At 48.7% G+C, this 26,874-nt stretch overlaps 1 protein-coding gene across 1 annotated transcript in view; it reads left to right on the forward strand.

The window, feature by feature from the left end:
- Positions 1-26,353, forward strand: part of LOC144936944 (zinc finger homeobox protein 3-like) — a 194,550-nt gene extending 168,197 nt beyond the window's left edge. Inside the window, exons 6-10 of the mRNA XM_078864187.1 lie at positions 3,080-3,237; positions 7,806-8,006; positions 14,463-14,586; positions 15,390-21,131; positions 21,402-26,353. Coding sequence (XP_078720313.1) covers positions 3,080-3,237; positions 7,806-8,006; positions 14,463-14,586; positions 15,390-21,131; positions 21,402-23,044 — 7,868 coding nt within the window. The 3' untranslated portion in view covers positions 23,045-26,353. The remainder of the gene's footprint in view (positions 1-3,079; positions 3,238-7,805; positions 8,007-14,462; positions 14,587-15,389; positions 21,132-21,401) is intronic.
- The last annotated feature ends 521 nt before the right edge of the window (positions 26,354-26,874 follow it).

The following is a 26,874-nucleotide window of genomic DNA, read 5'->3' on the forward strand; positions in this document are numbered from 1 at the left end:
CAACGCAGGCGGTCGGTCGTTTGGGCTCAGCCACACACGCCGATCAATCAGCGGGCAGCGGGATGCGAGGCTCACGCACCAGCAGCAGCAGCTGGGCCATCGCAGGAGCCGTGCGCGCGTCCTTGCGTTTGCGCGCGCGCGAGTCGTGCATTCCACACGGCCGTGTGTGGGGTCCAGCGCCGGAGAAGTTCGCCTGTCTCTTCCCATAAAAGCAGCCCTCGTCAGATGTTAATCAGCAGGTTGGAATTACAATGTGTCGGAGGGCTGGTGCGAATGTATAATTGATGATTAAGCTAGGGCATGCGGTGTCTGGTGCCGCGGGGCATGCATCGCCGCGGGCGGCGGAGAGGGAATAGCATCGATCGGAGGCCGCGGAGCCTCTTCCTGAGCTGTGTAATGAGCCCAGTGTATGTTCAGCCAGCAATTAAATGCTTTTCTGTCTGACTCATCTTTTAAGACTTGCCCATTGGTTCTGTCTTACTTTCATCTTGTGTTTTTCATTAGCATGTGGGGGGTGTCTTGGTCCTTTATTTGCATGTAATTAGAGCGGTGGTAGTAAATATGAAATCGCGAGCAGATAGTTTTGCTCTGTAATTCGCTTTAATTGCTCAGATTTTTTTATTTGAAGTTTGGTACATTTTGAAACAGAAATGCGTTTATGTTGTTTGATGTCAAAGAACTTTCAATGAGATACATTGACTGAATAATATTAATTATGTGTTTACTCAGACAAACCTTGCGCCCCCCAGCCCCCCATATGGGTTAATCAGCAAAGTAAACTAGCTGATTTGAAGTGGACTTTGTTTTATATGTCTTTAATTTGATTTGAAAGTAACCTCAACAGCTGTCTTGCTCATTAATTGATTAATCCGATAACCAATTGCATGGCGCGGGCTCCTCTCGTTTGTCGGGGCGGCAGTGCGTGCGTTTAACCATAACCTGTCCGTGGACGCTGTCCGCGCGCGGAGATTCGCTCTTGCGCCGAAAGCTCCGGTGCGTACTCTTAATGTAGAAAGAATAAAATCAATTCCGTACATTTGGTTTGAAGCTATAAACACGACCATCCCCAGGGTGCTCCTGTGGGTACAAAAGCAACCAATTGTCTAATTATTTTTTTTTAACTCTGCACTATCAGTACAACAGTGCAACAGTGTACCGCCATGCAATTAGTGTAATTTGTTTAGTAACAATACAAGTGATTTGAAATGATGCTAGGCAAGGAAACGCAATTTAGCAATCGTTTTATACACGAGGATGACTCCAATTCCTCAGCTTCATTTTAATTCCTTTGATTCCCCCCCTCTATAAAAAGAAAACTGCAACTCAGCATCTCTGAAATGCATCCCGTGCAGAAGCAGCCTCCATTTAGGCTGCATAAAAAAAGACATGAATTAGGTAAGAAAATAAATACATTATTAAATTCATGTTCAGGGCTCTTTAAAAAAGACAACACTGTTTGGATGCAGGAATTGGTGGGCTTGCGGACGTGCTGACTCAAGGCAAAACCACAGTGGCTGATCGTTTTGGAAAAGCAGATAATTTTCACTGCCTGAGGAGCAAACTGCTCACTCCACAGACATGGGTAATTAATGGCGGTGGCTGTGTAACTGCTGCGGCGCTGTAATGGCATTGTAGGGATTAATTTACTCAACATAAAACTGCAAACTCTGCACCGCTCCCACTTGCACTTTGAAAGCCTCCGTTGAAGCACTGTCAAGGACAGTACAATGTGGTGTTATTAATAAAAAGGCTGTTTTAGTTTATATAATTGGGTTTCTCCCCCCCTCCCCCCACGTTTCTCTTTTAAAAAAAATGTATTATAAATCGTGTAGTATTTCTTTAAGCAGCACGAGGTTGGGGGGGGTTACATCCACGCATCAATTCACGTGTTTTAATTTGCTACACGCTGCAATATTATAACGTTTGTGAGAAAATAATTGAGTAGCCTTCCTCGACGATATCAATATTCCGATGATGTCATAGCGGCGAGGATTTGGGACCACTTGTGTGTGTGTTGTTAGCTATGCACATGCCTTCCAGAGCATTCCCACACTAACTACCAGAAAATGGTGGTGATTGTGCACCCAAGTTAATTTGACAGTGCGCGAGCGTTTTTGAAATTGCAGTTTAATGTTTGACGGCGGTATGCATACCCTCGTCCCGCAGTTATAAGAGGGTGTGTGCTTTGTAGGGCAAAACAAGATAACCTTGTACATATTTGGGTCCTCGTGTAAAATAGTGGGGCCTTTTTGTGGCTGCTGCCATAGGCAAAACGGTTCAATGGTATTCGTGTGTGGAGAAGACGTTCAAGTAAAAAAAAACCTTAGTCTGCATGGGGTAATTTAAACATCACGATCAAATCACCATGTATCAAGCATCGCTTTGTATCAAGGCGTGCCGGATGTTTATTTTAATATTTTCAGACTCCTTAAAATGGTAATACAAGCAGATACAAAATAATGCCATAAATGACCACGTATCACAGAACCACTCCACCCCACACAGGCTATCCCGAGCACAACGCTTCCATGTGATGGAACTTAATGAAACTAGAATACGATGAAAAAAATTAACAATAATTAAATAATGATTTTAACAAAAACACACAAAGCCGGTCACTGCATCGTGCGCTTTCAGATGGGCCTCTGCGGCCATCTGGAACGCTTTTCCTTCCGATATTCGGAAGCCACTGGAGATTTGTACTTTTAAATCATGAGATTGAAAACTCACTTCTTTAGAACTACTTTTTGTGTTTAGTTTGTTGTTCTTCCCCCACACCTCTGATTAGAGTGCTTGGCTATGTACGGTGTGAAAGAAGTTCAACATACAAATATACATAGAAACCCATAGACTCATCGCACAGAGACCCATAGACTCATCGCACAGAGACCCAAAGGCTGGCATAGATTTTAGACTGAAAACTAATTTCCTAAGAAGTGATTTTTGCGTTTGGTTTGTCCTTCCTCCGCCCGCACCTCCGATGATCGTGATTGCCTACGTACGGTGCGAATGAAGTTCAACGAGCGTACAGTACACATATTGCAGCGTGTCACGTGCTTGGTGTCTGCCCCCGCCTCAGGTGCTGGGGATGGAACCAAAGATGCGAGCGGCAGAGTTGCAGCGGGGAAACGGGTGCCAGCCGACGGGGATGAGGACAAAAGCGTCGCACCAAAACGAGCCAAAGCTACGGAAGACGGCGGCGGCGGCAAGCCTGACCAGCAGCAGCAACAGCAGCAGGTGCGGTGTCAGCGGTCGCTGGTGCCACCCCACGTGCACACACACACATGGGTGTGATTGCTGCCTTTTTTATCGCTGCCAAATGTGGCGTCGTTTTCATCGGGAAAGGTTTCCGCAGTTTGGCTGTGGAAGCGTGAGGTTGGTGTGCATTTCTAATTGCCAGCGGTGGGTTTTTTTTGTCCCGCGTGTTTCTATGCGGCGCTAATGAGCGCCGTTTATTCCTTCCCTCGTGAAGCGCAGCGGTAATTATAAATACATTTAGCGGTGTGCGTACACGCGGGTTGTTGTTGTTGTTTGTTACGGGCGAGCCGGGGAAACGGACGTTGTTTCACGAGGCTTCGGAACGGTGTGGACGAACGTAGCCGGCTCCGAAAGGTCGGCAAGGCCGCTGAGGAGCACACGCTGCCCAATGCAGCCCGCACAATTGAAGCAATCCAGCTGTCAGTTACACTCGCACCTGTGGCGGCCGCGATTTCGGTTCTGGATTTGGTCACTCATGACCGCGCCTGAGTGCGAGGTTGCTCCCGTTTGATGTCCACCATACGACGGTGACCCCCGAATGTGGAGGTTTGCTGATCACAGAGAAACGCAGGCTCATCATGATGGCCGCAGCCAGTCACTCATTAATGTCCGTGTGGGAATGTTCAGAGGAAGATTTGCTGCAGAAATTACCTGGCATCTGCGTTCACATTCGAGCTGTGTATTCGTGCTTGCTGATACAACCTCATTGTGTCTGCAGAAGTAAATAATTGGCCTGCCAGAGTCTCCTCTCTGTATCGTGGCTTACTGCGGCATTCACGGCGCTAACCTTGTTAAAACCCCTATTGCGTTTACACCTCCACCAGCTGTTGAATAGAAGGACAACCGTGCTTAATTTAAAATGTCGGTTTTTTTTGTAGCCAATATAATGATCCGTATTTGTTTTGGGTTAGGCCATGTAGGTAGTTGTGATGCCAACATCCTTGCCACAGCTACCACGAATGGCCGAACCCAAAGGCAAAATATGAATCACGACAACAGCGGAATTTGATTACAACTCCCTAATCGGAGTGTTGGCACGAGTCTGCAAGGACACACAAGAGGAATAACAATTGGCAGAGTGGCATCTGGGGGTCGGCAGGAAGACTTAAGGACATCCCTATCACTCGGTCCATGCGTGACATCAAGAGACTTATCCGCTTAATAGACACTCTGCACAATGACAATTGGCAAGAACACTTTTGCTGTTCTTCAAGGTGGACGGAGGAGAAGGCGAATCTCTGGATTTGTGGATTATCAACATTGGGAACAATGGCAGATTTTTCCAGTCAAATACACGAAAGATCTAATCTCTCATCTCGAAGTGCAATACACAATTGAAAACGACCTCGGTATTTCTGAAAGCAGCAGCAATGCTCTTAAAATACAGCAATGCCATTAAAAAATAAACTTTCCACGGAAATGGAATGAAGCTCATGCTGTGTGTTCACAGGTTCGCTCCTCATTTCAGCTTCAGTATAGTTTCTCACTTCTTAGCAATGAAACCAATTGTGTTAGTGTGTGTGGGTATGGGGGAGCGTGTGTATAGGTGACTATATCTGAACCAGTCCTGGGCCTCCCCTAGGTCGACTCGGCCTCAAATGATCAAGTGGTGCATTGTGTCAACATCGCCACTGGGGAGACAAAGGCGGCCAGGCGTGTTGCTGGCCATCCACCCCCTCGTGTGCCCTGCCGGCCAACAGCACTTGCTCCAAAAGCCTGTGAAGGCTACACGGTGGGGGGGGGGGTCTTTGTATGGGGGAGCAGTTGTTTAGTGACAAGTACCCTGAGTTTGATTCGTCACCAAACCACTGCCAATTTATACCTGGACCTGATCTGGGCCTCCTTGTGTAAAAAAAACAACAACCCCATTTTAGCCTCATAGACCTTTGGAGCAAGTGTTGTTGTTGGTGAGCAACTCTCAAAGTCACCATGGATTACAAAGGGTGCTGGGCCCCAGTGCCATGCCCGAACGCCGTTGTGTCCGTTGCCGATTTTCATGTTCGTGCTTAATGTGGACGTTTAAGAATTCGGTAACTATTACTGTTTACTAGTTTTATATCAACAGGTAAAGCCCACTGAGCCGTGTGGCTATTTTTCAGAAGCAACCTGGCTCACATAAATTATAGCTCAACGAAGTAGCTTATCACGTCGAAATGTATAGCAGACAAATACTCTGAACGCGCGATGTTGATTCTCAATGTGGAGGGAAAAACCGGAGGACCCGGAGAAAAATCCACGCAACCGCGAGGAGAGAGAGATAGACACGCAAACAACAAATATACAGCAGGTGCCAGGGTCGGGATCGAAACCACAACCTCCTGCATACCAGGCGAGGTAGTCAACATCTCGCCACCGTGGCGCCCTTACCACAAGAAGGCAAAAAGTGAGCTCGTATTGGAGGAAGTTGTACAACACATTCCTGCGGAGGGAACTGGTAGGAACGTTGGGTTGCTCGATCAATGGCCAGGGTCAACGGCGGCATGGTGTATTCCGTAAATATGGCCGACTGTGAGGGCGGGCACAAGTCGGCGTGAGTAGGTTATAGGTTGAGTTTTATAAGATCACCACGGGGTGACCAGCCCCTCCCCACCCAGCCCCACCCCTCCCACCCCCCACCCAGCCCCTCCCCACCCTCTCCACCCAGCCCCTCCCCACCCAGCCCCTCCCCACCCTCCCCTCTCCACTCAGCCCCACCCCTCCCATTTTTGGGTGCAGGACGGACGGACACGATAATCCCCTGTGGGCTGGTGTAACCAGGAGGTTCCTTCCAGTAATATCCACTGTGCAACTTACAGTTGTTTCAATCAAGTGAATGGATTAACGAATTTGACTGTGAGGGCTCATAAATGAAACAGGAAAGGCATGTCCTTATTTTAATTTGCTAGATGTCCAAATGATATAGCGCCAACAGATTTTGCTTTTGCATTGCTCATGTGTACACACACACCGAGCCTGAACGTGAAAGCAAGACGCATCGCTCTAGACGGCCTTGTGTAGAGCCAGATTGTTTCTAGAAAAGTCTATCTTTAGAGGTTAGATTTTTTTTGCGTGGCTGAATTAGTAATTTGTGGTAGATTTGATATAAAAAATATCGTAGAAGTATGTATGTACGTTGAACTTCTTTCGCACAGGACTTAGCCAACCGTGCTAATTGCAGTATGTGTGGTCTAGGACTGTGACACACCCATACAGCGTATATAATAGAGGGTTGTGATTGAGTGATGTTACTCACGTGATAGATGATTTTGGCACAATAATAATACAGATCAAAAGGTGCTGATTCTGGTAAGGCCTTGACTTTTCAGGTTTGGCCTCATTGAAGAGGTTATAATATAACCTAAATCATACGAAGCACATTCAAGGCTGCCAGGAGGATTAGACTTTGGTGAGGCTGTGGCTGACGTGGCATATATTTCTGCCGTTATGCCTCAAAACTATAGTTTTGCCACACTGTATGTCTATGCTGCATTATTTGCATCTCCTTAGGGTGAAAAACGATCACGCATTTACGGGGATTCTGTGTTGGTTGTCGTATGGATATATTTCTCCTGTCATAGGAATGTGGAATTCCCAGGGCGACCAAACAGAGACAAATGCTAATTAAACTAAGGCAATACTTTCTCTCCACTGTTAGATGGAGCCTTATCCTTGCCATGTCGGCCATTGCAGTTATATGACCGTACTTCACCAGGTCATTGCAGGTTGATAGAGAACCCGCGACCAGTCGGCCCTGACGTCGCTTGTTTTACAGCGCGACGCGCTAAACCACTGCGCCACCGCTCCGCCCCCGCGTGCATGTCTATGCTGCACATACGCAGCCAGTGACATTTGCTGATAACCGTTTCTCCCGCGGGTGAACGTGCTTGTACCTTGCTCATCGACTGCGACCGCATCAAGACATACAAATGTCGAGAGTGGCCGAGGCAAAACATCCGGTCTTTGTGCTTGCGCAGAAACGATCGCCGTGGTACATGGAGGTAGGAATGAAAAGCGTCGTTTTTTTTAATGCTGTTGTGAAAACGTTGAACGTTTCAATGGTACGTAATCTCAAAAGTATTTTACTTATTTAAGCAAAAGTACAAAAAAATACCCATTTCACTCAGCGTGTAAATATTTGTATACATATATTCAATGTGGAAGAGTAGGCAAAATACCCTCTAGAGCAAGCTACCTCCAAATCTGAGGGCTGCGTTTCTACCTCTACCCTATATAGATACATACCAGCGCACAATCTAAAGATGTGCCTGGGGCTAGTCACTTTTTCCGTCCCACAATTTCACAGCATTTGTGTCACTAAACCACCACGAAATCCATCACAATCGTGACAGGGAGTCAAAATAAAATGCGGCTGCAATTGAAATATCTAAAAATACCTCCAGTCATTTTTTTGGTGTGTGGATTTGTTTTGTGCTCCGCCGCGATGCAGCAAGCGCCGCTGAACGTATTTCCTGCGTTTATTTTCTATTTAATTATTTACCTATCTCTTTCCCCCCTCCTGCCCCCCCCACTCTCTCCATGCGGTGAACCTTGCCGCGCGTTTGGCGCAGGTGTTCCAGTGTCCGTACTGCACGTACCAGAGCGGCGACGCGGCGCGCATCCGCGTGCATGTGGTGTCTCAGCACTCGGTGCAACCCGCGCTACGCTGCCCACTCTGCCAGGACCTGCTCGGGAGCAAAGTTCATCTGCAGCTGCACCTCACCCATCTGCACAATGTCGCCCCGGACTGCGTCGACAAGATCATTGCATCGGTGATGTTTTTCTTTTTTACCTGTGTTTGCTCTTTTTGCGTTTCTAAAATTACTCCGGGTTATCTTCTGGCGCAATTGGTCCTCCCCGCCCGCCCGCCCACCCACCCACCCACCTCCCCCATTTGTTTTCAAGGTTCGTACTGCGGGGTTATTTTTTTTCTCGCAAATGCCTCTGCTGTTTCACAATGATGGCACCTGCCGATGCATGGCTTGTGCTAGGGTGGCTTTTTTTAAACGTCGCAAGGTTGGGATAATTACACGTGATGAGAAGGTGCAGCGTAAACACCAATAGGTCAAAGATGCAGACGTTCCAATAAAAAAATTAACATTTTCATAAACATTACCTATTGTTCCTCAGGAAAGGTAATCATAATCTATACACGATAGAATATACTTACTTAGGATGTTTGGCCAATTCCTTTGAGAGCATGGCTTACCTGTGAGGCAAACCATGCACGCAATAAGATGATGCTGAAACGCCGTGAACACGTGAACACGACCACTCAGAACTGCAGTGCTGCCCAGGCCTCTCGATCTCTCAGTCGGCTCGCATCGTTGCCGAATCTCTGTGAGACTCACCGACCGAGCCGACCGCCTTCATTTCTGGTCAACGGGCGCAGCATTCCCACCACGTCAGGGCGTTGTCAGCGGGGGGAGGGGGTGGTGAGCGAAGTGTGGTGGGGTGCTAAGGGAGGGGACGAGACCCGGCAGACCGGCCACGTCTCTCCGCAGCGACGAGCGATGGCTGCCGTCGACGCGCCGAACGCCCCAACGCCCCAACACCCTCGTGGCTGCAGGCAGGTGCTGCCACTGCCTCCCGTCCCACTCCGCACCATGGCAACAGGCGCCATTTCAGGACCGAGGGCCGAGGCTCATCACGCTGCCGGCCAAGGACATTTATTAAAAAGCTATTATGTACCATATGTGGCTCTTTTTAACCGCATCAGCGATGGGGAGCGCACCGGCGGCCAAGCCGGCGAGCCGTTTTACGATTCCCTTCTCATCAAGGTGCCTTTAAGTTGCTTAATCTGTACACAAGTTATCGCCCTCGTGATGCCATTACCTTTGTGTAAATTCAGCAAATTGTCAAAATTTATATATGACTGATTCATTTTACGATGTTATCTTTCCTGTGAGGATTACCGCCGTACAGCTAAGAGGTTTATCATAAATACTACATTCCTTTTTTTTTGCTCTGTCCACCCGGTTACTCACCCCTGTCTTTTTGGAGGATGATTTTGTAAATGAGGTTTCGCTCGATTAAAAAAAAAACCCAAGAAGCAACTCTTATATCCGAATGAGACCCTCTGGATGCCGCTAAAATGATTTGAAGTAACTGTTACCTGCTAAATCACTGAATGTGAAGTTAATTACTGTGCATTTAGTGCTTTATGCATGCAGATCTTGCAGAGAAAAAACAAAAACAAACTTGGATGTTGTAGCACTGTATTTTGTTCGACTTGATTCCAGGTTCTTTATATTATACAGCAGTATAGTGGCATATATGTTCGTGTAAAAATACATAGAACCCCCGTATAGCCTTAATAGACTGTTGGGGCAAGTGCTGTTAGCGAGCACCTATGTAGGTCTGCACGGGAAACAAGTAGGTGGATGGTCAGCACCACGCGCGGCCCCCTTTGTCTCCCCAGTGGGCATGTTCGCACCTCGCACCAGGTACCTATTTGAGACTGAGTCGACCTAGGGGAGGCCCAGGATCGATTCCTATGTACGTTGAACTTCTTTCGCACCGTACGTAGCCAACCGTGCTAATCGGAGGTGCGGGGTGAAGGACAACAAACTAAGCACAAGAAACTGTTTTAAAGAACCGGTCCCAAGGAGAAGCTCAGGACCGGTTCAGATAATCGTCACTGGTGTTGGGAGCCATGAGCGGGAATCAAATTCAGGTCTCCAGGTTCAAAGCTCAGCGTGCTAACCGCTACACGACGACTCTCCGTGCGTATATATACGTGTGTATATATGTTTATGCTGCATTTCACTTCCCATGACTTAAGTTCAACCCCTGGACGTTGTCATCACAAAAGCCGATTTGATATCCAGGCCCGGCCTGTATCTCACTCCATGCCAACTCAACCCAAAATGAGTTCCCCAGGGTGGTGTAAACTTAACGAAACATTTTTATTTTTCCAGGTAAGGCCCACTGAGTTATTAGCTGTTTTTCAGAAGTAACCTGGCAAGCACAAATGCTAGCTCAACGAAGTCGATTCGCACGTGGTAAGTTATAGCCAAAAACTCTTAAACGCGTGTTTCTAAGTGTGGAGGGAAAATCCCAAGGACCCGCAGAAAAATACACGCGACCACGGGGAGGACTTTTCAAACTCCAAATATACAGCAGGCGTCAAGATTGGGATTGAACCCATGACCTCCTGTATACTCAGCGAGGTAGTTAACATCTCGACACCGTGGCGCTGCCAAGCTCCCGTGTGCGGCACACAACCCTTAATAGGTGCCTGCTAATCGCACGATCCCCAACAGTGTATGAGGATACCAGAGGGCCTCTGTGAAGTTACAGCGAGTTAAACTGCTGCCATCAAAGCAGTGGTATGCACGTTGCTTACATTCTTTTTTAAACAACATTTGTTTGGGGTGGAACAAAGGTTCAGTGTTTTATTGGGATGGTTTCCTATTGAATATATCTCAGTGCGGTACATAGTCATATCTTATGTACATATATATGTGGCGTGTATGTGTGTTTATTCTTATTTACATATATAGTACTTGTGTATATGTGGTGTGTGTTATATATAGCAATTCCCGTTGTGTTTATTGAGTTCTGTTTTCCATTTTAGACGTATTAATATTAGCTATTAGCCAATATTTCTATTTTCATTTTGGTGACATCCAAGGTCACAGCAGTATACCATAATAGTAGCAGAAGGGATTATTAAGAATAGAGTATGATGGAGGTTTGGTCCTGTATATTGCATTGCCCTAATTCCAGGACAGATGTGAATGTGCTCTTTAATCCTGGATTATACATTGATTTGTTAAGTCTGCACTCACAAACCCTCTTTCTCCTTAGTATATTAAAAATGAATATTAATGATTAGAGTCAGCAAATAATTTAATAAACATTCCCCATTTCTATTAAGTGCTCCCCTTTATAAGAACACCATTACAAACAAAGGGTCTTCAATTTTTAATATCCGAAACTCGATAAATTAAAATTCTCTCCTAAAACAATAAGTCCGCAGAATGTATTCCACCGTCCATGTGGATGTCTTCACGTGTTTTTACACTGAAGACATCTCGACGATGTTATCACTGAAGACTCTTCTACGTTTGCGGTTTCGTGAGCGTTCGTTCAGACGTTTGTTATTGAAGATATTTTACAGAGGCGGTCTATCGGGCTGATGGCTTTCTGTTGGCAGCAGCGATGAACATCTGGGTACACGGTGGACAATGTTGGCTTCCTAGGAGTTGCTGACATCACACATCTGCCACGTAAATACAAATGTTTAATTCCAATTAGACGAAAAGGTAGGCAAACATTGTCTCTGCTTATACATATGAAAATTTTATCCGATTAATTAAAACTCAGATACTGTACTGTAATAAAAAAAAATATGAAACTCTACACGATCATAAAATGAAACGTGACATTTTCTGAGGTAAATAGTGACGGTCTTTTTAAGTGCTTTGATCTCATCTGCATTTACTGATTTGAGAAGTGGCTCATTCCAGGCAACAAAATGAATGTTGCAGAGTAAAAAAAATATACTCAAACACATTCGTTAGCAACACCGTGGCCTCAAAGAGAAATGCAAACCGGTGAAGTTCCTGGCAATTGACCTTCTTCATGAAACACAGCCAGAGAGAGTGGAGAAGAATGATGAATAAGGGGGGGGGGGGCATGGTGCACTTGTGTCGTGAATTCTCCAGCTATCCTCATCTCCCTGGCCTCTCTGTCTATGTGCCATTAAGCAGGGCCATTGGCCCTCACGTCGCCTCCTGCATATTTGTCCTCTTATGGCCTCACGGTGTTATTGACGGACGTGTTGAGTTATTATTTGTGCTTGTGCATCACTGCCATTCGTAGTATCACCAAACAACGTGTTGTAGATTACACGTGTTTAAAGTCCGTTCCACCAGCTAATGGAAGACGTGGATCTAGGCAAGTTCAATGAAGCTCAGACTCTTCCCTTCCTGGATCTGACCAGATCCAATTATGTCCAGTCCAATCAGACCCAAATTAAATTCTGAGCTATTTTAATATGAATAGCCCATACCATATTATAATCTCATTTAAATTATAGGAATATGATTATAAAACAACAGAGTGATAACTTATTATACAATCGTTTATTAGTTAAGTAATACAAAATCAGATAATACAATGATTATAAACTGCAGTCAATGGCACAATCTTATAAAATTGACATGAAAAACCCATTCCAGCTTCCCATGTTTCACGCAGTTTTAGTGCCATAGAATGAAAATCAATGTTCCTGCTTTTGATATTTGCTCGGAAAAAATGTGAATATTTTAAGTAAAATACCCATCCCCCTACCCACACATGCATTTATTATTTGCTAACTATATATATACTGTTCTAGAATAATTATAATATTGTGCCTACCGGTTTCGAACTGGGAGGTGCAGGGCTCCCTTGTGGGGTGCACACCATTGATGTTTGGTAGAAGTGAGAATATAGCCCGATTCTCAGCTCTATAGGGTGTCCCATAAGTCTGGAATCATAGAAAAAATAATACAAAAAGGCAATAATAGCGCTTTTATTCACAGAACGTGTGCAATGTGTCCACATCTGTTCCTGATACACAACTCCAGATGAGATACCCAGTCAGCAAGCACACGGTAAAACGGTATTAGGGGCAACGGTGTTACATGCGTCAATAATGCGCTGCCGCAAATGTTTACTCGGAATTTTCTCCGTGTTGGCCAGCGCCTTCAAGTGACCCAAGAGCTAAAGATCCATCGGTGTGAGGTCGCGGATTCTCGCTGGCCATTCACAGGCCCTCGACGTCCTATCCAATGACCAGGGAAATATGAATGAGTTCTTTTTCCCGATGATTCCAGACTTATGGGACACCCTGTAGATCTCTCACTATCGAGCGCATTAATGCTTACATACCAGCGATATTAAACAGTAGAGAAAATGAAGCACCCACGATTATTCTTCTGCAATAGCATTTTCGGTACTTGCAACGAATATCAGGACGTGTGGTCTGCATGCACAACTCGCTTGATTCAACCAATTTCGTTTGAGTTTTGAAGATAAAATCACATTCAATCCTAAACAGAACCAACCCAGGGCATATTTTAAATAAATAAATAAACAACCAAACCCATGCATGCTGAATTAAGTGTTGAAGTGGAAACATCGACAAATCAATCTGTACTCTCGGGCAGCATCGCACGTTGAGCCAGAAACACGGTCACTGTCAACTTAGGTGTCACAAGGGGTGAATATTAAACCGCAAGTTGAACACTCGGCATTGCACAGAGACAGAAACTGCGGGAGGAAAATAATAACTTGGACCAAAAAAATCTGAGCCATCGGCTGTGAAAACTGCAAAAGGCGTAACAAGTAATTGACAAGAAGAGTTACGGGACCACGGAAAAGGAAAGATGCGCAGACGCGGAGGCTGAGCAGTGTGGATAGAGAATGGATGATGGTTGCATTTATTCACAAGCGACATTGCATAAAACCCAAATTGAATCGGCTAATGTTACAACAACAACAGAACCCATTTGTAGTCCAAGCATGGTGATGGATGTCAAATTTCCAATAAACAGCTCTGTAACACATGTACCCCGTGCTGGCTACAGTCAAAACGATGCAGCTCACCTTTTGCACAGTTTCTCACATAACCTTAAAGCACAATTAGCCTTCTTTTTTTGACAGAGCAGCAATTTTTATCGTCTCGTTTAAAGGCTCCAGAATGTGGCTCAGGAACTGGAGGCTGTGTCAGGGGCTCCATGTTTAATGTGTGCCTTTAATTAAGAGCCCTCCATTATGTGCTTGTCCCCCCATTGAGCACTGCTTCTTGGCGAGGCGGCTAATTGAGCGCGCGTAGCCAAACGGCGTGGCCCTGGCAGAGGCGGGCGGGGAGAGAGAAGGGAAGGCGAGCCAAGCACGGTTACGTGAAACCGCGCTGTCCCACGCCGGTGGATGTTTTTTCTCTCCTCCCCACCACCACCACCTCACAGCCACTTGTGCCATTAGTGCACGATGGCGTTTGTGTTATTTCTGTGACGGTTTGTGTTGTCGCCGTCCGCTAAGTCGTCGAAATTGCACGGAGATGTAGAATAACGTGAGGGGGGGGGGGGCGCGGAGGGGGGGGGGAGACGGTTTGCAAGTTTTGGTGAATGGAGGGAACCACGTGGTGTTCACTACCCGGCGGTGGTGGCGGCGGTGGTTAGCGGCTCTCTGCGGCCGCCCTAACGATGCCGCTTTCTGCCGCTCGGCGCCTTTAGATGTCGTCACCGGAGATGATGGTACCGAGTTCTGCGTTCCTGCCGGCCGGGGCGTCGGAGGGCGATGGACACCAACACAACAGCACCGTGAGAGTCGCTGCTGAGGACGCGACAAAACCCTTGGGTAAGGTGTCCATCCCCCGCCCCCCCTTTTCTGAGAGAGGCCCCCGCACTTGTGAAAAATGTGTTCAGCCTCACAAAAGCCATTGGCATTTTAAATAATGCCTCAAATTTTTGAATGAAACCGAGGCAAAAACTCGGGTATAGCTCCAAGGTTTTATTTTTCATAAGACCGCAGCTCTGAGATTGCAATAAAATAATGACAATTGGAATTAATAATTTGAATCTACCTTACTCGAGAATTGTATTCCTTCTGTCTGAAAATAACATTAATTTGATTTAATTCGGCGTAACGTTGCATTATTTTTAACAATAATTTTTAATTTGTCTAAAATATTTTCCAATTAAATTTTATGTTTAATTTGGCATAGAGAGGTAAAAAGATGGGAGTACATTGTAATACTGTGCATTCTAATTAAGCAACGAAAATTGGGTGCAACAGGAACCAAAATGTTTTGGGAACCAGCCGCTGAAAACAAACTTGCCTACTGCATTATCCATCGCTCAGTTTAAAATGCAATTACTCCCACGTCCACCTGCATTAATTTTTAATGCGAGGTCATTTTATGCAGTCACTGTCACTAATGGAAAAGGTGACTCGTGTAGTGAAAAATTAATGGGATGAACAGAGACGACCTTGGTGTGTGCATACAAAATGAAGCCATAAATGTAGTTTCCAGTATCGTAAGGTCAGTCTGGTTATGAAAATGTGCAATGTTTTTTAGCTCGTCTTGATCTCATACTAGACAGTAGTTTTCATTTCTGGTGCAACTTTTTTTTTGCTGATGCTGCTACTGCTGTCCGCAGGCAATAAGGAAGACTACGAGAGGGCTGGCACCTCGCGCGAATTGTCAGAACATGCCACGGAGCGGTCCGGCGAGCAGACCACGAACAAAGACGACAAAAAGGAAGAGCAGCAAAGCAATGCGAGGGTTGCGGGCGCGACGCAAGGTTCCTTGGCGGGAGACTCCGTGACGAAGCGGGTGCAGTTGCCCGTGTCCGACCGGCACGTCTACAAGCACCGGTGCCCACAGTGCAGCCTCGCCTTCAAGACGCCCGAGCGGCTACAGGCGCACCTGCAGTACCACGTCATCCGCGCCGCCACCGCGTGCGCCCTCTGCCAACGCAGCTTCCGCTCCATCCCCGCGTTGCGCAAGCACCTGGAGACCAGCCACCCGGAGCTGGCCGACATCCAGGTGCAGCAGCTCTGCGGAAGCCTGCAGATCGCCAACGGCGACTTCAAGTCGCTACCCGAGACGGAGGAGGAGCTCTCCCTCCCGGCAGAGGCGGACAAGGATGAGGACAGCGACCCCGACGGGAAGCAGAGCCCCACGGGAAGCGACGGAGGGATCTTCGGCCAGGAGGACTCCACGATGGAGGCCAAGCGAGCTGTGATTCCCCGCAAGTGCACCAGCTTTGCCATGGAGAAGTTTCTGGACCCCTCGCGGCCGTACAAGTGCACCGTCTGCAAAGAGTCCTTCACCCAGAAGAACATTCTCTTGGTGCACTACAACTCCGTCTCGCACCTGCACCGCCTGAAGAAGGCCCTGCAGGAATCGTCGAGCCCCGGCTCCGGAGGCGAGCGGTCAGAACCGGCCAACGGGATTGACAACAAGCCCTACAAGTGCATGACCTGCAACGTGGCCTACAGTCAGAGCTCAACGCTGGAGATCCACATGAGGTCGGTCCTGCACCAGACCCGGGCGAGGGCGGCCAAGTTGGAGGCGGCGAGCGGCAGCGGATCGGGCAGCAGTGGCAGCGCGACGACTGCGAGTTCCTGCAAGTCGGCCGCGCCTGACGTGACTGGTGGGGGTGCGGCAAACGCCGCCACTACCGGCAGCAGCGGCGCAAACAAGAGCAGCGGCGGCGGTGGCGGTGGCGGAGGCAACATCGGCGGCGCCGGCGGCAGCAGCGCCACTGCAAGTTCTTCATCGTCCTCCATGGAGCAGAAGGAGCTGAACAAGAAACGGTCATCTGAGGGATCGAGCATGAAGCAGAAGCAGCAGCAGCAGACCGTGCAGTCAACAATGCAAGCCCAGGCCCAAGCACATATGCAGGCCCAGTTTCAGGTGCAGGTGCAGGCACAGTTGCAGGCGGCGCACGCCCAGGCACAGCTGCAGGCACAAGCACAGGCCCAGCTGGAGTTTCAGCAGCAGGCGGCCCTGCTGCAGTCGCAGCTCTTCAACCCTGCATTTTTCCCGCACTTTCCTTTCTCGCCAGACGCCCTGCTGCAGCTGCAGCAACAACAGCAGTTCCTGCTGCCCTTTTACATCCCAGGAACCGAGTTCCAATTCAACCCCGCCGACCTCGGGCTGCCCATGTCTGCGTCGGTCGCCATGCAGGGGCCTGCCAGCGCCGTGCTGGGTGAGCTCAAGCACCAAGCTCAGAAGCAGCAACAGCAGCAACAGCAGCAGCTACAACAAATGCAGCAAGACCAAAAACAACAACAGGATCTTGAACAGCAGTGTTTGGAGCAGCAGCACAGGCAGCTGGAACACCTGCAGCAGCAGCAACAACAGCAGCAGCAGCATAAGATGCAAATTTTGAAGGAAGATTCCGAGATGATGCATTATTCATCGCAAGATGACGCTCAGCCAATAAATCTGAAACAAGCTGAGGAGAGGCACGAACAGTCGGACGACAAAGAGTTTTTAGAATCAAAAGCCAGATCGCAATCCGAGATTAGGGCTGTTTTAAAGCTGAGCCATTCGGACTCCAACATGCCGCCCCCTCGCATCCCGTTTGGCTGCCGCGGCAACGCCACACGGGCGCTGCTGGAGAACTTTGGTTTCGAGCTGGTGATCCAGTTCAACGAGAACCGGGGACGGACCCAGAGACGCGGCCGCAACGGCGACAACGGCGAAGCGCTCGAAAGGCTCGAGTGCACGACGTGCGGAAAACTCTTTTCGCACATTCTCATCCTCAAGAGCCACCAGGAGCACATCCATGGACAGTTTTTGCCCTTCGCCGACCTGGAGAAATACGCGAGCCAGTACCGCGAGACGTACGACAAGGTGTACCCAATGGAGACGATGCTCTCCGAGCCCCTCGCCCTGCCCCCGCTCCCTCCCCCACCCGCAAATGTACAGCCGCAGCCCCAAGCGCAGACCCCATCGCAGCACCAGCCTCAGTCGCAAATGCAGCCGCAGCAGCAGCAGCAGGTACCACCACCTCAGCCGCCACAGCCTCAACCTCAGTCAGCTTTGTCTGCTCCTTCTCCTCTACCTCTACAGCAGCTCCAACATCAGCAGCAGCAGCAACAACAGCAGCAGCAGCAACAACAGCAGCAACAGCAGCAGCAACAACAGCAGCAACAGCAGCAACAGCAGCAGCAGCAACACCAACAACAACCACAGCAGTCCCCAAAGGTTCCTACTATGGCGCCACAACTGTCAACCACTCCTCAGCCAACACAAACTCAAGTCAGCCTTGTGCCACCGCCTCTGGACATGCCGCTGTTCTCTCCTCTCATGATGCAGTCCATGCAACTTCCTCCCGGCCTCTCGCAATCCGCAGCAACTTCGGTGGAGGCTCTGAGTGCCGAGCTAGCTCAGTTCTACCAGCAGCAGCTGGACGCCAACTTCATGCAGCAGCAGAACAAACGGCCACGCACACGAATCACGGACGATCAGCTGCGCATCTTGCGTGCTCATTTCAATATCAACAATTCTCCTAGCGATGAGCAGATACAGGAAATGTCCGAAAGGTCTGGTCTGCCACCTAAGGTCATTAAGCATTGGTTCCGAAATACGTTGTTCAAGGAGCGACAGAGAAACAAAGATTCCCCGTACAACTTCAGCAATCCTCCCACGACCTCACTGGAGGAGATGAAGATCATGGAGTCACAACCACAGACACCCGAGTCAGTAAAATCAGATCAATCTTCCAGCAGACGTTCCTCGAGAACTCGATTCTCTGACTATCAGCTGAGAGTTTTGCAGGATTTCTTCGATGCAAACGCGTACCCAAAAGACGACGAGATCGAACAGCTGTCGACGCTGCTGAACCTTCCGACGCGCGTCATTGTTGTTTGGTTCCAAAACGCGCGACAGAAAGCCCGGAAGAATTACGAGAATCAGGGCGACGGCAAGGAGCAAGTTGAGCGGAAGGAGCCGGGCAGTGAACGGTATATCCGCACGGGGAACATGAGCTACCAGTGCAAGAAGTGCGAGGTGGTGTTTCAGCGCATCTTTGACCTCATAACGCACCAGAAGAGGCACTGCTACAGGGACGAGGAAGAGGAAGCTGCTTTGGACAGTCAGGCAGATGATTCCATTGATGGCGTGGATCAAGGATCTCAGCATCAGTACGCATCCAGTTCTGGGACTCCGGGTCAAACATCGGCAACTCCTCCGAGTCCCAACGTGCTAGAAAAAGACAAAGAGACGAAGGCTGAACCTCGGGTCAAGGCCCCACACGTTAATCCTGAACCCAAAGAAGAAAGAGAAGAGAAACCAAAGCGAGCAGAAACTTCCCTGCCTCAGCAATTGCAGCAACAGCAACCTCCGTTGAAACGACCAGCACAGACTGCCTCCGAGTCTTTAACACCGACCCAGTCGTCCACATTTGCCCAAAACCCTTTTCAACTGCCAACCTCATCGCAGTCCCAGCTGCCAATGAACTACCAGTGTGAACAGTGCAAGATGGTTCTGCCCAGCTTTGAGCTCTGGCAGGAGCACCAGCGACTGCATTATCTTGCCCCACCTGGCCACTTCTTGCATTCGCAGCTGATCGACCAGCGGCCGCCGGGACTTGACATGCCGCTGCTGTTATTTGACCCGACGAATCCGCTCATGGGAGGGCAATTTATGCAGACGACAAACCTGAGCTCTGCACAGTCATCCTCCCAGTCGGCGTCCTCTCCCACCTTGTCAACGTCTGCGAGCGGTGCCCTCAAACGGAAGCTGGACGAAAACCCAGGGGGAAGCCTCGGAGATGCTGACACGTCCACCAACAGCTTAAACAACTCCGAAGACCAACCGAGGGACAAGCGACTCAGAACCACGATCACTCCGGAGCAGCTCGAGATATTATACCAGAAATATCTGCTCGATTCGAATCCTACTCGTAAAATGTTGGATCACATTGCACACGAAGTCGGGCTGAAGAAACGCGTGGTGCAGGTCTGGTTTCAGAATACCAGAGCGCGCGAGAGAAAGGGACATTTCAGGGCCGTGGGCCCCGCACAGGTTCACCGGCGGTGTCCATTTTGCCGAGCTCTGTTCAAAGCACGAACGGCGCTCGAGGCCCACATCCGCTCACGACATTGGCACGAGGCCAAGCGGGCCGGGTACAACCTCGGCCCTTTGCCGTCCTCCCAGGAAGCAGAATCTTCTGCTCAAATGCAGCAACTGTTAGACGACGGGTCAATGGATCAGCATGACCTGGGCGCCTCACAACCGTATAAAATGATGTCCGACTTCATGGCTTCGCACGAGTCAACATCCATGCTGAACAAACCATCCGATTTATCACCGGGGTCGAACCTCAGCCCCGGGTCCGTGAAGGTCGAGGGCATGGACGACATTGAGAGTCCAACTCTTTCTTCTGCTCACACGAGTTTCGATCACGGGAAGATCGACAATGACGACTGCTCTTCTATTAACACGGCCATCACAGACAACACCACAGGAGACGAGGGACATAATGACACAGACAGCAACTCTGGGCTGCTCAGTGACATGAAGTCATCGGCACGTGGCGACGCACAACAGCAATCGATAGCCACTCCGACCAGCGATCAAGGGAGCGATGACAGGTCCTGGGCAGGTCTAGTGAGCCCTGGCATGAGCTACAGTGCTCGGGATAATGACAACGAAGGCATTGTGGATCACAGCGAGACCTCCAGCATAGCAGACCCGGGCTCCCCCAGCGTTCAGAGCAACAGCGGTTCCTCAACAGCGAAGACATCTGGAATGTCTTATAGCGGAGACAGGCCAGGCTTGAAACGCTTCCGCACCCAGATGTCCAACTTGCAGTTGAAGGTCCTCAAGGTCTGCTTCAATGATTATCGCACGCCGACCATGCAAGAGTGCGAAATCCTCGGCAATGAGATCGGACTGCCGAAGCGCGTGGTCCAGGTTTGGTTCCAGAACGCCCGTGCCAAGGAGAAGAAGTCCAAGCTGAGCCTCGCCAAGCAGTACGGCATCGACCAGCCCGAGTACGACAGCCCCAAAATGGAGTGCACCGTCTGCGGCGTCAAGTACGGGCCCCGGCTGACGGTGAGGGACCACGTGTTCGCCATCTCCCACATCGACAAGGTGCGGGAGAGCGTGGGCAGCCAGCTCGACCGCGAGAAGGAATACCTGGATCCCTCGACCGTCCGGCAGCTCATGGCGCAGCAGGAGTTCGACCGCATCAAGAAGGCAAACGAAGTGCTCGGTATCTCCTCGGCGCAGCAGCAGCAGCAGGGAGGGTTCGACGGTTCGCAGATGCAGGCCATGAACCTCGCTGCTGCAGCCGCTTCCTCCTACCCCGGCCTGCCTCCCATGCTCCTGCCGGGCATGGCCGGCCACTCGTCCCTCCCAGGGTTCCCCCCAGTATCCTCGGGTGAGTGCGAGCACATTTTTTCCCGTTGCCGTTATGATTCCTAGCTTTCTTGTGAAAGTTATAACGCTCTATATTTACCGAGGTATTCGCCACTTGCGCGTCTCAATTGTCGCTGCCGGCGTACGGCAAAGGGACGGCAATTTGCACCGCAAAGCTATGATCTCATTGTATATGGGGGGTGCTCATCAGCATAGATTTGTGCCTTCACTGGTATTGTGCACGCTCATGAATGCTGTTTGTGCATTAATGCAAACACGTTGACCTTTGCAGCTCTGACAGCGCCAGGTGCCGGCGTGCTCAGCCTGCCCACTGCCGGCATTCCTTCTCCTGGTCTGCCGCTGCCCGTGAACGCCGGAAAGCCGCTGAAGAGCCCCGACCCTCAGACGTCGAACACCTTGACGGTCGCATCCACGACCACGAAGCCTCACCCCAGGCTCGAGAAGGAGCAACTTGCAGAGAAGGGCAAGGAGAAGGTGCATGAGCACGTGGCACGAAAGGACAGAAATGCCGAGAGCAAAGTCAAAAACGAATTTCCCAGCACGAGCGGGGCGGTCGCGTCGACGTCCGCGGCGCAGACGGCCCACGAAGGAAGCGTCGGCGCTGGCGGCGGAGGCATGGACCCCGCCCAGCTGCAGGCTCTGCAGGCCGCCCTAGCGGTCGACCCAGCGGCGCTGCTGGGCGGACAGTTCCTGCCCTACATCATGTCGGGAATCCCACCGTACTACACGCAGCAGATCCCCACGTCGGCCGCCACGGGCCTGCCGCCGGGCTACCTGCCGCCCTTCTTCGGCATGGAGACGAGCTTCTTCCCGTACAACGCGGCCCTCTCGCAGGCCGTGGCGGCGGGCCTCTCGCCGGGGTCGCTGCTGCAGCAGTATCAGCAATATCAGCAAAGTTTGCAAGATGCTCTCAGCCATCAGCAACAACAGCAGCAGCAACAACAGCAGCAGCAACAACAGCAGCAGCAGCAACAACAGCAGCAGCAGCAGCAGCAGCAACAGCAGCAGCAGCAGCAACAGCAGCAACAGCAGCAGCAACAACAGCAACAGCAGCAGCAACAGCAGCAGCAACATCAGCAGAGGCAGCAGCAGCTTGGCTCGCCTGGGGTTGTGGTACAGAACGCAGTGGAGCAACGGAAGGAGCCGTCCGTAGGAGAGCACGAACGGAGCGACAAGCCGAGGCTGACCGAGAGCAAAGGCACAGATTCGCTGGATATATACGTGGTAACGGTGGTGACGGGGAAGCCTGGGGTGGCGTGCCGGAAGTGCCAGGCGGTTTTTGGCGACGAGGTCTCGGCGCTCGCGCACCAGCGCTCGCTCTGCTACGCCGGGCAGAGGCCCGCCAGCGCCAGGGAGACGCTGGTGCGCGTGCCGCCCACCGACGACATCCACTGCTGCCTGGCCTGCGACGCGACACTGAGCGGCCGCGAGTCGCTCGCTCGCCACCTGCGCTCCGGCGAGCACCGGCAGCGTTCCGCCCGGCGCGCCGCCCAATACGCCAAAGAGCACGCCCGAGTATTACCTCACTCCGCACGCGATCCCGATCATGACGCAGCATCTACCTCGCAGACGGACGCCACTCACCCAGCCGATGGAAACCGATCGCTCTCCTCCTCCTCGTCCTCCTCCGCGCCGCAGAACGAGCCCACGCCCCGCGGAAATGGCGGCGCCACCGCCGCCGCCCTCCCCCTCGGCGTGTCGACGGTTACCTCAGCGTCATCCCGCAGAGCCTCAGGGGTCCAGACTTCGCCCCCTCCTTGGGACAGCTGCTCGGACGAGTCTGAGAGCGAGCTGAGCCGTGCATCGGAGGACTCCGAGCGGCCCGCGGGGAGCAGGGCCCCCCGGGCGGTGGCCCCCCTGAACAGCGGGAGCACGGGTAGTGCGCAGCTTGCCACGGACTTCCTTCGCGTGTAGCCTAGCCATGGGGAAGGGAGGGTTTTATTGTGTGTGTTATTTATATGATGAAGATAAATGATGATGGTGATGACGACGATGGTGGTGGTAGCGATGATGGCGATAATAATGACGATATTATTATTATCGACAGTAATAATAATATTAATGAGATCCTCTGGATCCTCAATAATAATAAAATAATAATAATGAATGGGAAGGGTTTTATCAACAGTCAAAAACCAATTACTACTAACTACTATTCCAAAGCTCCTAATCAAAACCAAAAATAATTTGACTTCGGATTGTTCTTCCCATATTGATATGCTGGCTTGAGGAATAGTTTCTAATTGTGTGTGTTTATAAATGGTCAAAAAAGGCACAGTTGCTGTTACGTTTTTATTTGACACTTTGTTTTTATTTTGTGCTCTACTTTTAAAACGGCAAAAGAAAAGAAAAACAAAACTTTAAAAAAAGTTTGGAACATTTCTGCTGAGGTGCGTTGTGACGGCGCTTCGAAGGGGGTTCAAAAAGCCAAATACTCGGAGAGGTCACGGGGGGGGGGCATGGGCGGTGGGGCGCGCGGTGGGGCGAACGGCACAACTGGCGAGCGCATCCCGCTAGCATGTGTTATATGGGGATAATGATCCAGCAACATTCTTTGCCTAACTAATCATGAACTATACCAATGGCTAGCTATGAATCTGTGTCTGTATATCTCAGGTCAGTAGCTCACACTTAGTTCAAGTTTAAAAAGCTTTTGATTTCTCTTCTCATGAGTTGACTTGTCCATAACAAGCAAAAGCAACTCTTCTTAATGGGGTTCTTAAAAATAAAATAGATCTTTACTCTCTTGTAGGTCTTCTGTTACGGTAGAGCTTAACAACATTAAGACGAGAATAAAAAAAATTAAAAAAAAGTAGCTCTCCTGTATTTATAATAAAATGAGTACTGTTTTGATGTTGGATAGTTTGTTACTATGGAGCTATTACACAAGTACAGTGATACCTGTGTACACATTTATAATGTTTCACAACTGCTATGTCTTAGTGTCGTGGACATTTTGTTTTCCTTTTTTAATGTGCGAGATGGAGGCAAAGAAATCGAATTGTGTAAATTTGTGCCAATGTTCATTTCCCCTTTCCTCCTTCACCTCTCTATCTGAACGCCCGATATTGATGATACAGCTAACACGGTACCGTAGTTTTGTAGCCGCTCGGATGGACGTCGTGTGATCGGACATGTGACGTTTAGGGGATGTGATGTTTCCTAAGTGGCTGTTTTAATTTCTTTATTCCATTTATTTTGCATACCTTTTACCGCAGCACTTCTTCAGCTCTACTATAGGTGATGGTGACGATGGTGATGATGATCATGACGATGATAGCTCGTTATATTCTTTATTTAAAATATTAATCTTTTACGTTTAAAAATAGCACTGTCATTTATAGTTTTTTTGGGGGGGGGGCAGGGGCGAGCTTTAGCGCCGCACCTATTTCCTCTTTCCCATCGTAGTTTTGTTCCCCTTTTAATGATCCAAAGACGTAACTTGGTGCATAAACGAAATAGGTGTTGGTGTACTTGAAGTCGGCTCTTTTTTTGGAAAAGGACAAAAATACGAACAAACAAAATGGCGTCGAGAGGGGTGGTGACGCCGCCATCTTTGTTTGTCCTCGCAAACAAAGATGCTGCTCTAAAATGTTAAAACGTAACAATTTTAAATACGGTGATATCATGAATTAAGTACAGGTGAAGCAAAGTGAAAATGTAAAAAAAATTACGGACGGAAAAACTTTCCGCAGCAAACTTTAATTTAACACTGCCAGTTAATAGACGGAACAGCAGTCTAATTTGTCAGTCGACTTAACAGCTCCCCATCCTTGTGCTGCTATTTTGCTTGTGGTTCCGGGTCCGTCGTTGTTGTTGTTGTTGTCGTTGTTATTTTATGTACACACCTCAAGTGGCTGCACGCAGCGGGGGCGCGAGAGGCGCCGATCACGGAGACCGCCGCGCGCTCTGTGGTGATGGTGGTGGTGGCTTCTCTTTGTATGGCGCACGCTCATGCCCGTGACTGTGAATATCTTTGAAGTGTGCTAGCAAAAGGATGTTATCCACATTCATTCCAAACCGGCGTTTTATCATCTGTCTACCCAACATGTTCTTTAAAAAAAAACGTACGAGAAAGACAAAAAAAATGTACTTGGATTTTTACTTTTAGCATTTTTTTACACCCGTGCTGTATATATTTATTTTGCAGTCAGTGGAAATAAAACACTTAGCTTTCCGTACTATGTACAAAAGCATGACATTAATTTCATCTTTTTTGCACAGCTAAACATGGCTTTGAAGATAAATTACCCCCTCCCCCCATTACTGTTCGACTAAAGAAGTGTGCGATGGAATTTTCTTTCTTTGGTGTTCATTGTTTCGTTGTCGTGTCTGTCTCCCTGTGTTTTATTATTCAGTCGAGGAATTCTGTTTCGTAAACATCAAAGCTGAAACTGTAGCATTTAAACGAAGGTTCACAACAGATGCACATTTGACAACGCTTTCCACTGGATCTTTTAGCTCTTTTTTCAATGTTTTTGAGATTCTGTTTTCATAATTTGTTTATAACCAACACTGCAAATATTGATATTGTTTTTCAGAGTGAATATCAAATGCCATCACTTTAAATGTTGCATGATTGTATGGTGTTCTCCAGGTCTGTGTGTGTTTTTTGTCAGAATTGACTGCTGGGCAGATCGTACCAAGACCTCTTAAGTCCACGGTATCAACACTAAACGTTACAAAACAAACAAACTACATTAGCACGAAAAATGCTTTAATTCACAAATTTTTTTTAAAAGCCAAAAAGTTCCAAAGGACTTGTAGCGTGTGGGATTGTGCCACGTTAAACATAGGACGTATAAATACAATTTGGTTGTTATTGAAAAACAAGTTAATGCAGAGTGCATATATTCCTTGACAGCTGAAGCTCGTGTCCCCTCATACTTTTGTTACCTTTGTACACATACCCTTGATGATTTTGCTTATTTAATCAATAGCTGTAACTATAAAATGCAGACTAAACCAAAAAAAGCTGTTGATGTTTTCTATTACGGAACGTAGTCTTAATAGTTTTTGTTACTGTACTGTCGATGAGAATGAGCTGTACTATAATACACTCACTAACATAACGTACAGAGATATAAACTTTTTTTTTTAATTTGTCGCAAACTTGTCGTTGTCAAAAAACTGGTTTATTGTAGAATGTATTTGAGCTTATTTCTCTGAAAAAAATGACATCATCAGTATGTTTCTTGCTCATTGTGAAACATTAAAATTATAATGAGCACATCTTTTTTCCATGTCCCCATCTGTTGTGTTTTTTTTTGCCTGCACGCGGGGCGCTCGCCGCTGAGCAACAACTCTTGCACCGTTGTGACAGGACCGTCCGCACGGCGGGGCTCCCCGCATGCAGTTTCACACGGAGTGGTGGCCTTTCGTGACCAATATTATCTGTAATAAAGGTGTTTTTTTTGTGGGTTAGATCGCGTAAATATGAATGTCGGAAAACCCACCACCACCCGACATGGACAATTGGTAAGGTTTGTCACGTAAACAAAACGTGCCAATTGGCTACTACTTCAGCACACCGGTGTGTTGGGGAGTAAAGCCACAGCATTTACAATTCGAGTGCCGTGATGTTTCGCTGGTGATTACCACAACCAGCCTCGTCAGGCGATAGCCAGAGTTGTGAAGAAGTCGCCCTGTTTCGGTCTCATGTCATCACTGTCGGCCTATCGGCTTAATGTAGTCGTATAAGTTATAATGGATCATTAATCTGAGAATATATGCAGTGATTATTG

This window comes from Lampetra fluviatilis, chromosome 17 (assembly GCF_964198595.1).
Source record: "Lampetra fluviatilis chromosome 17, kcLamFluv1.1, whole genome shotgun sequence".
Lineage (NCBI taxonomy): Eukaryota > Metazoa > Chordata > Hyperoartia > Petromyzontiformes > Petromyzontidae > Lampetra > Lampetra fluviatilis.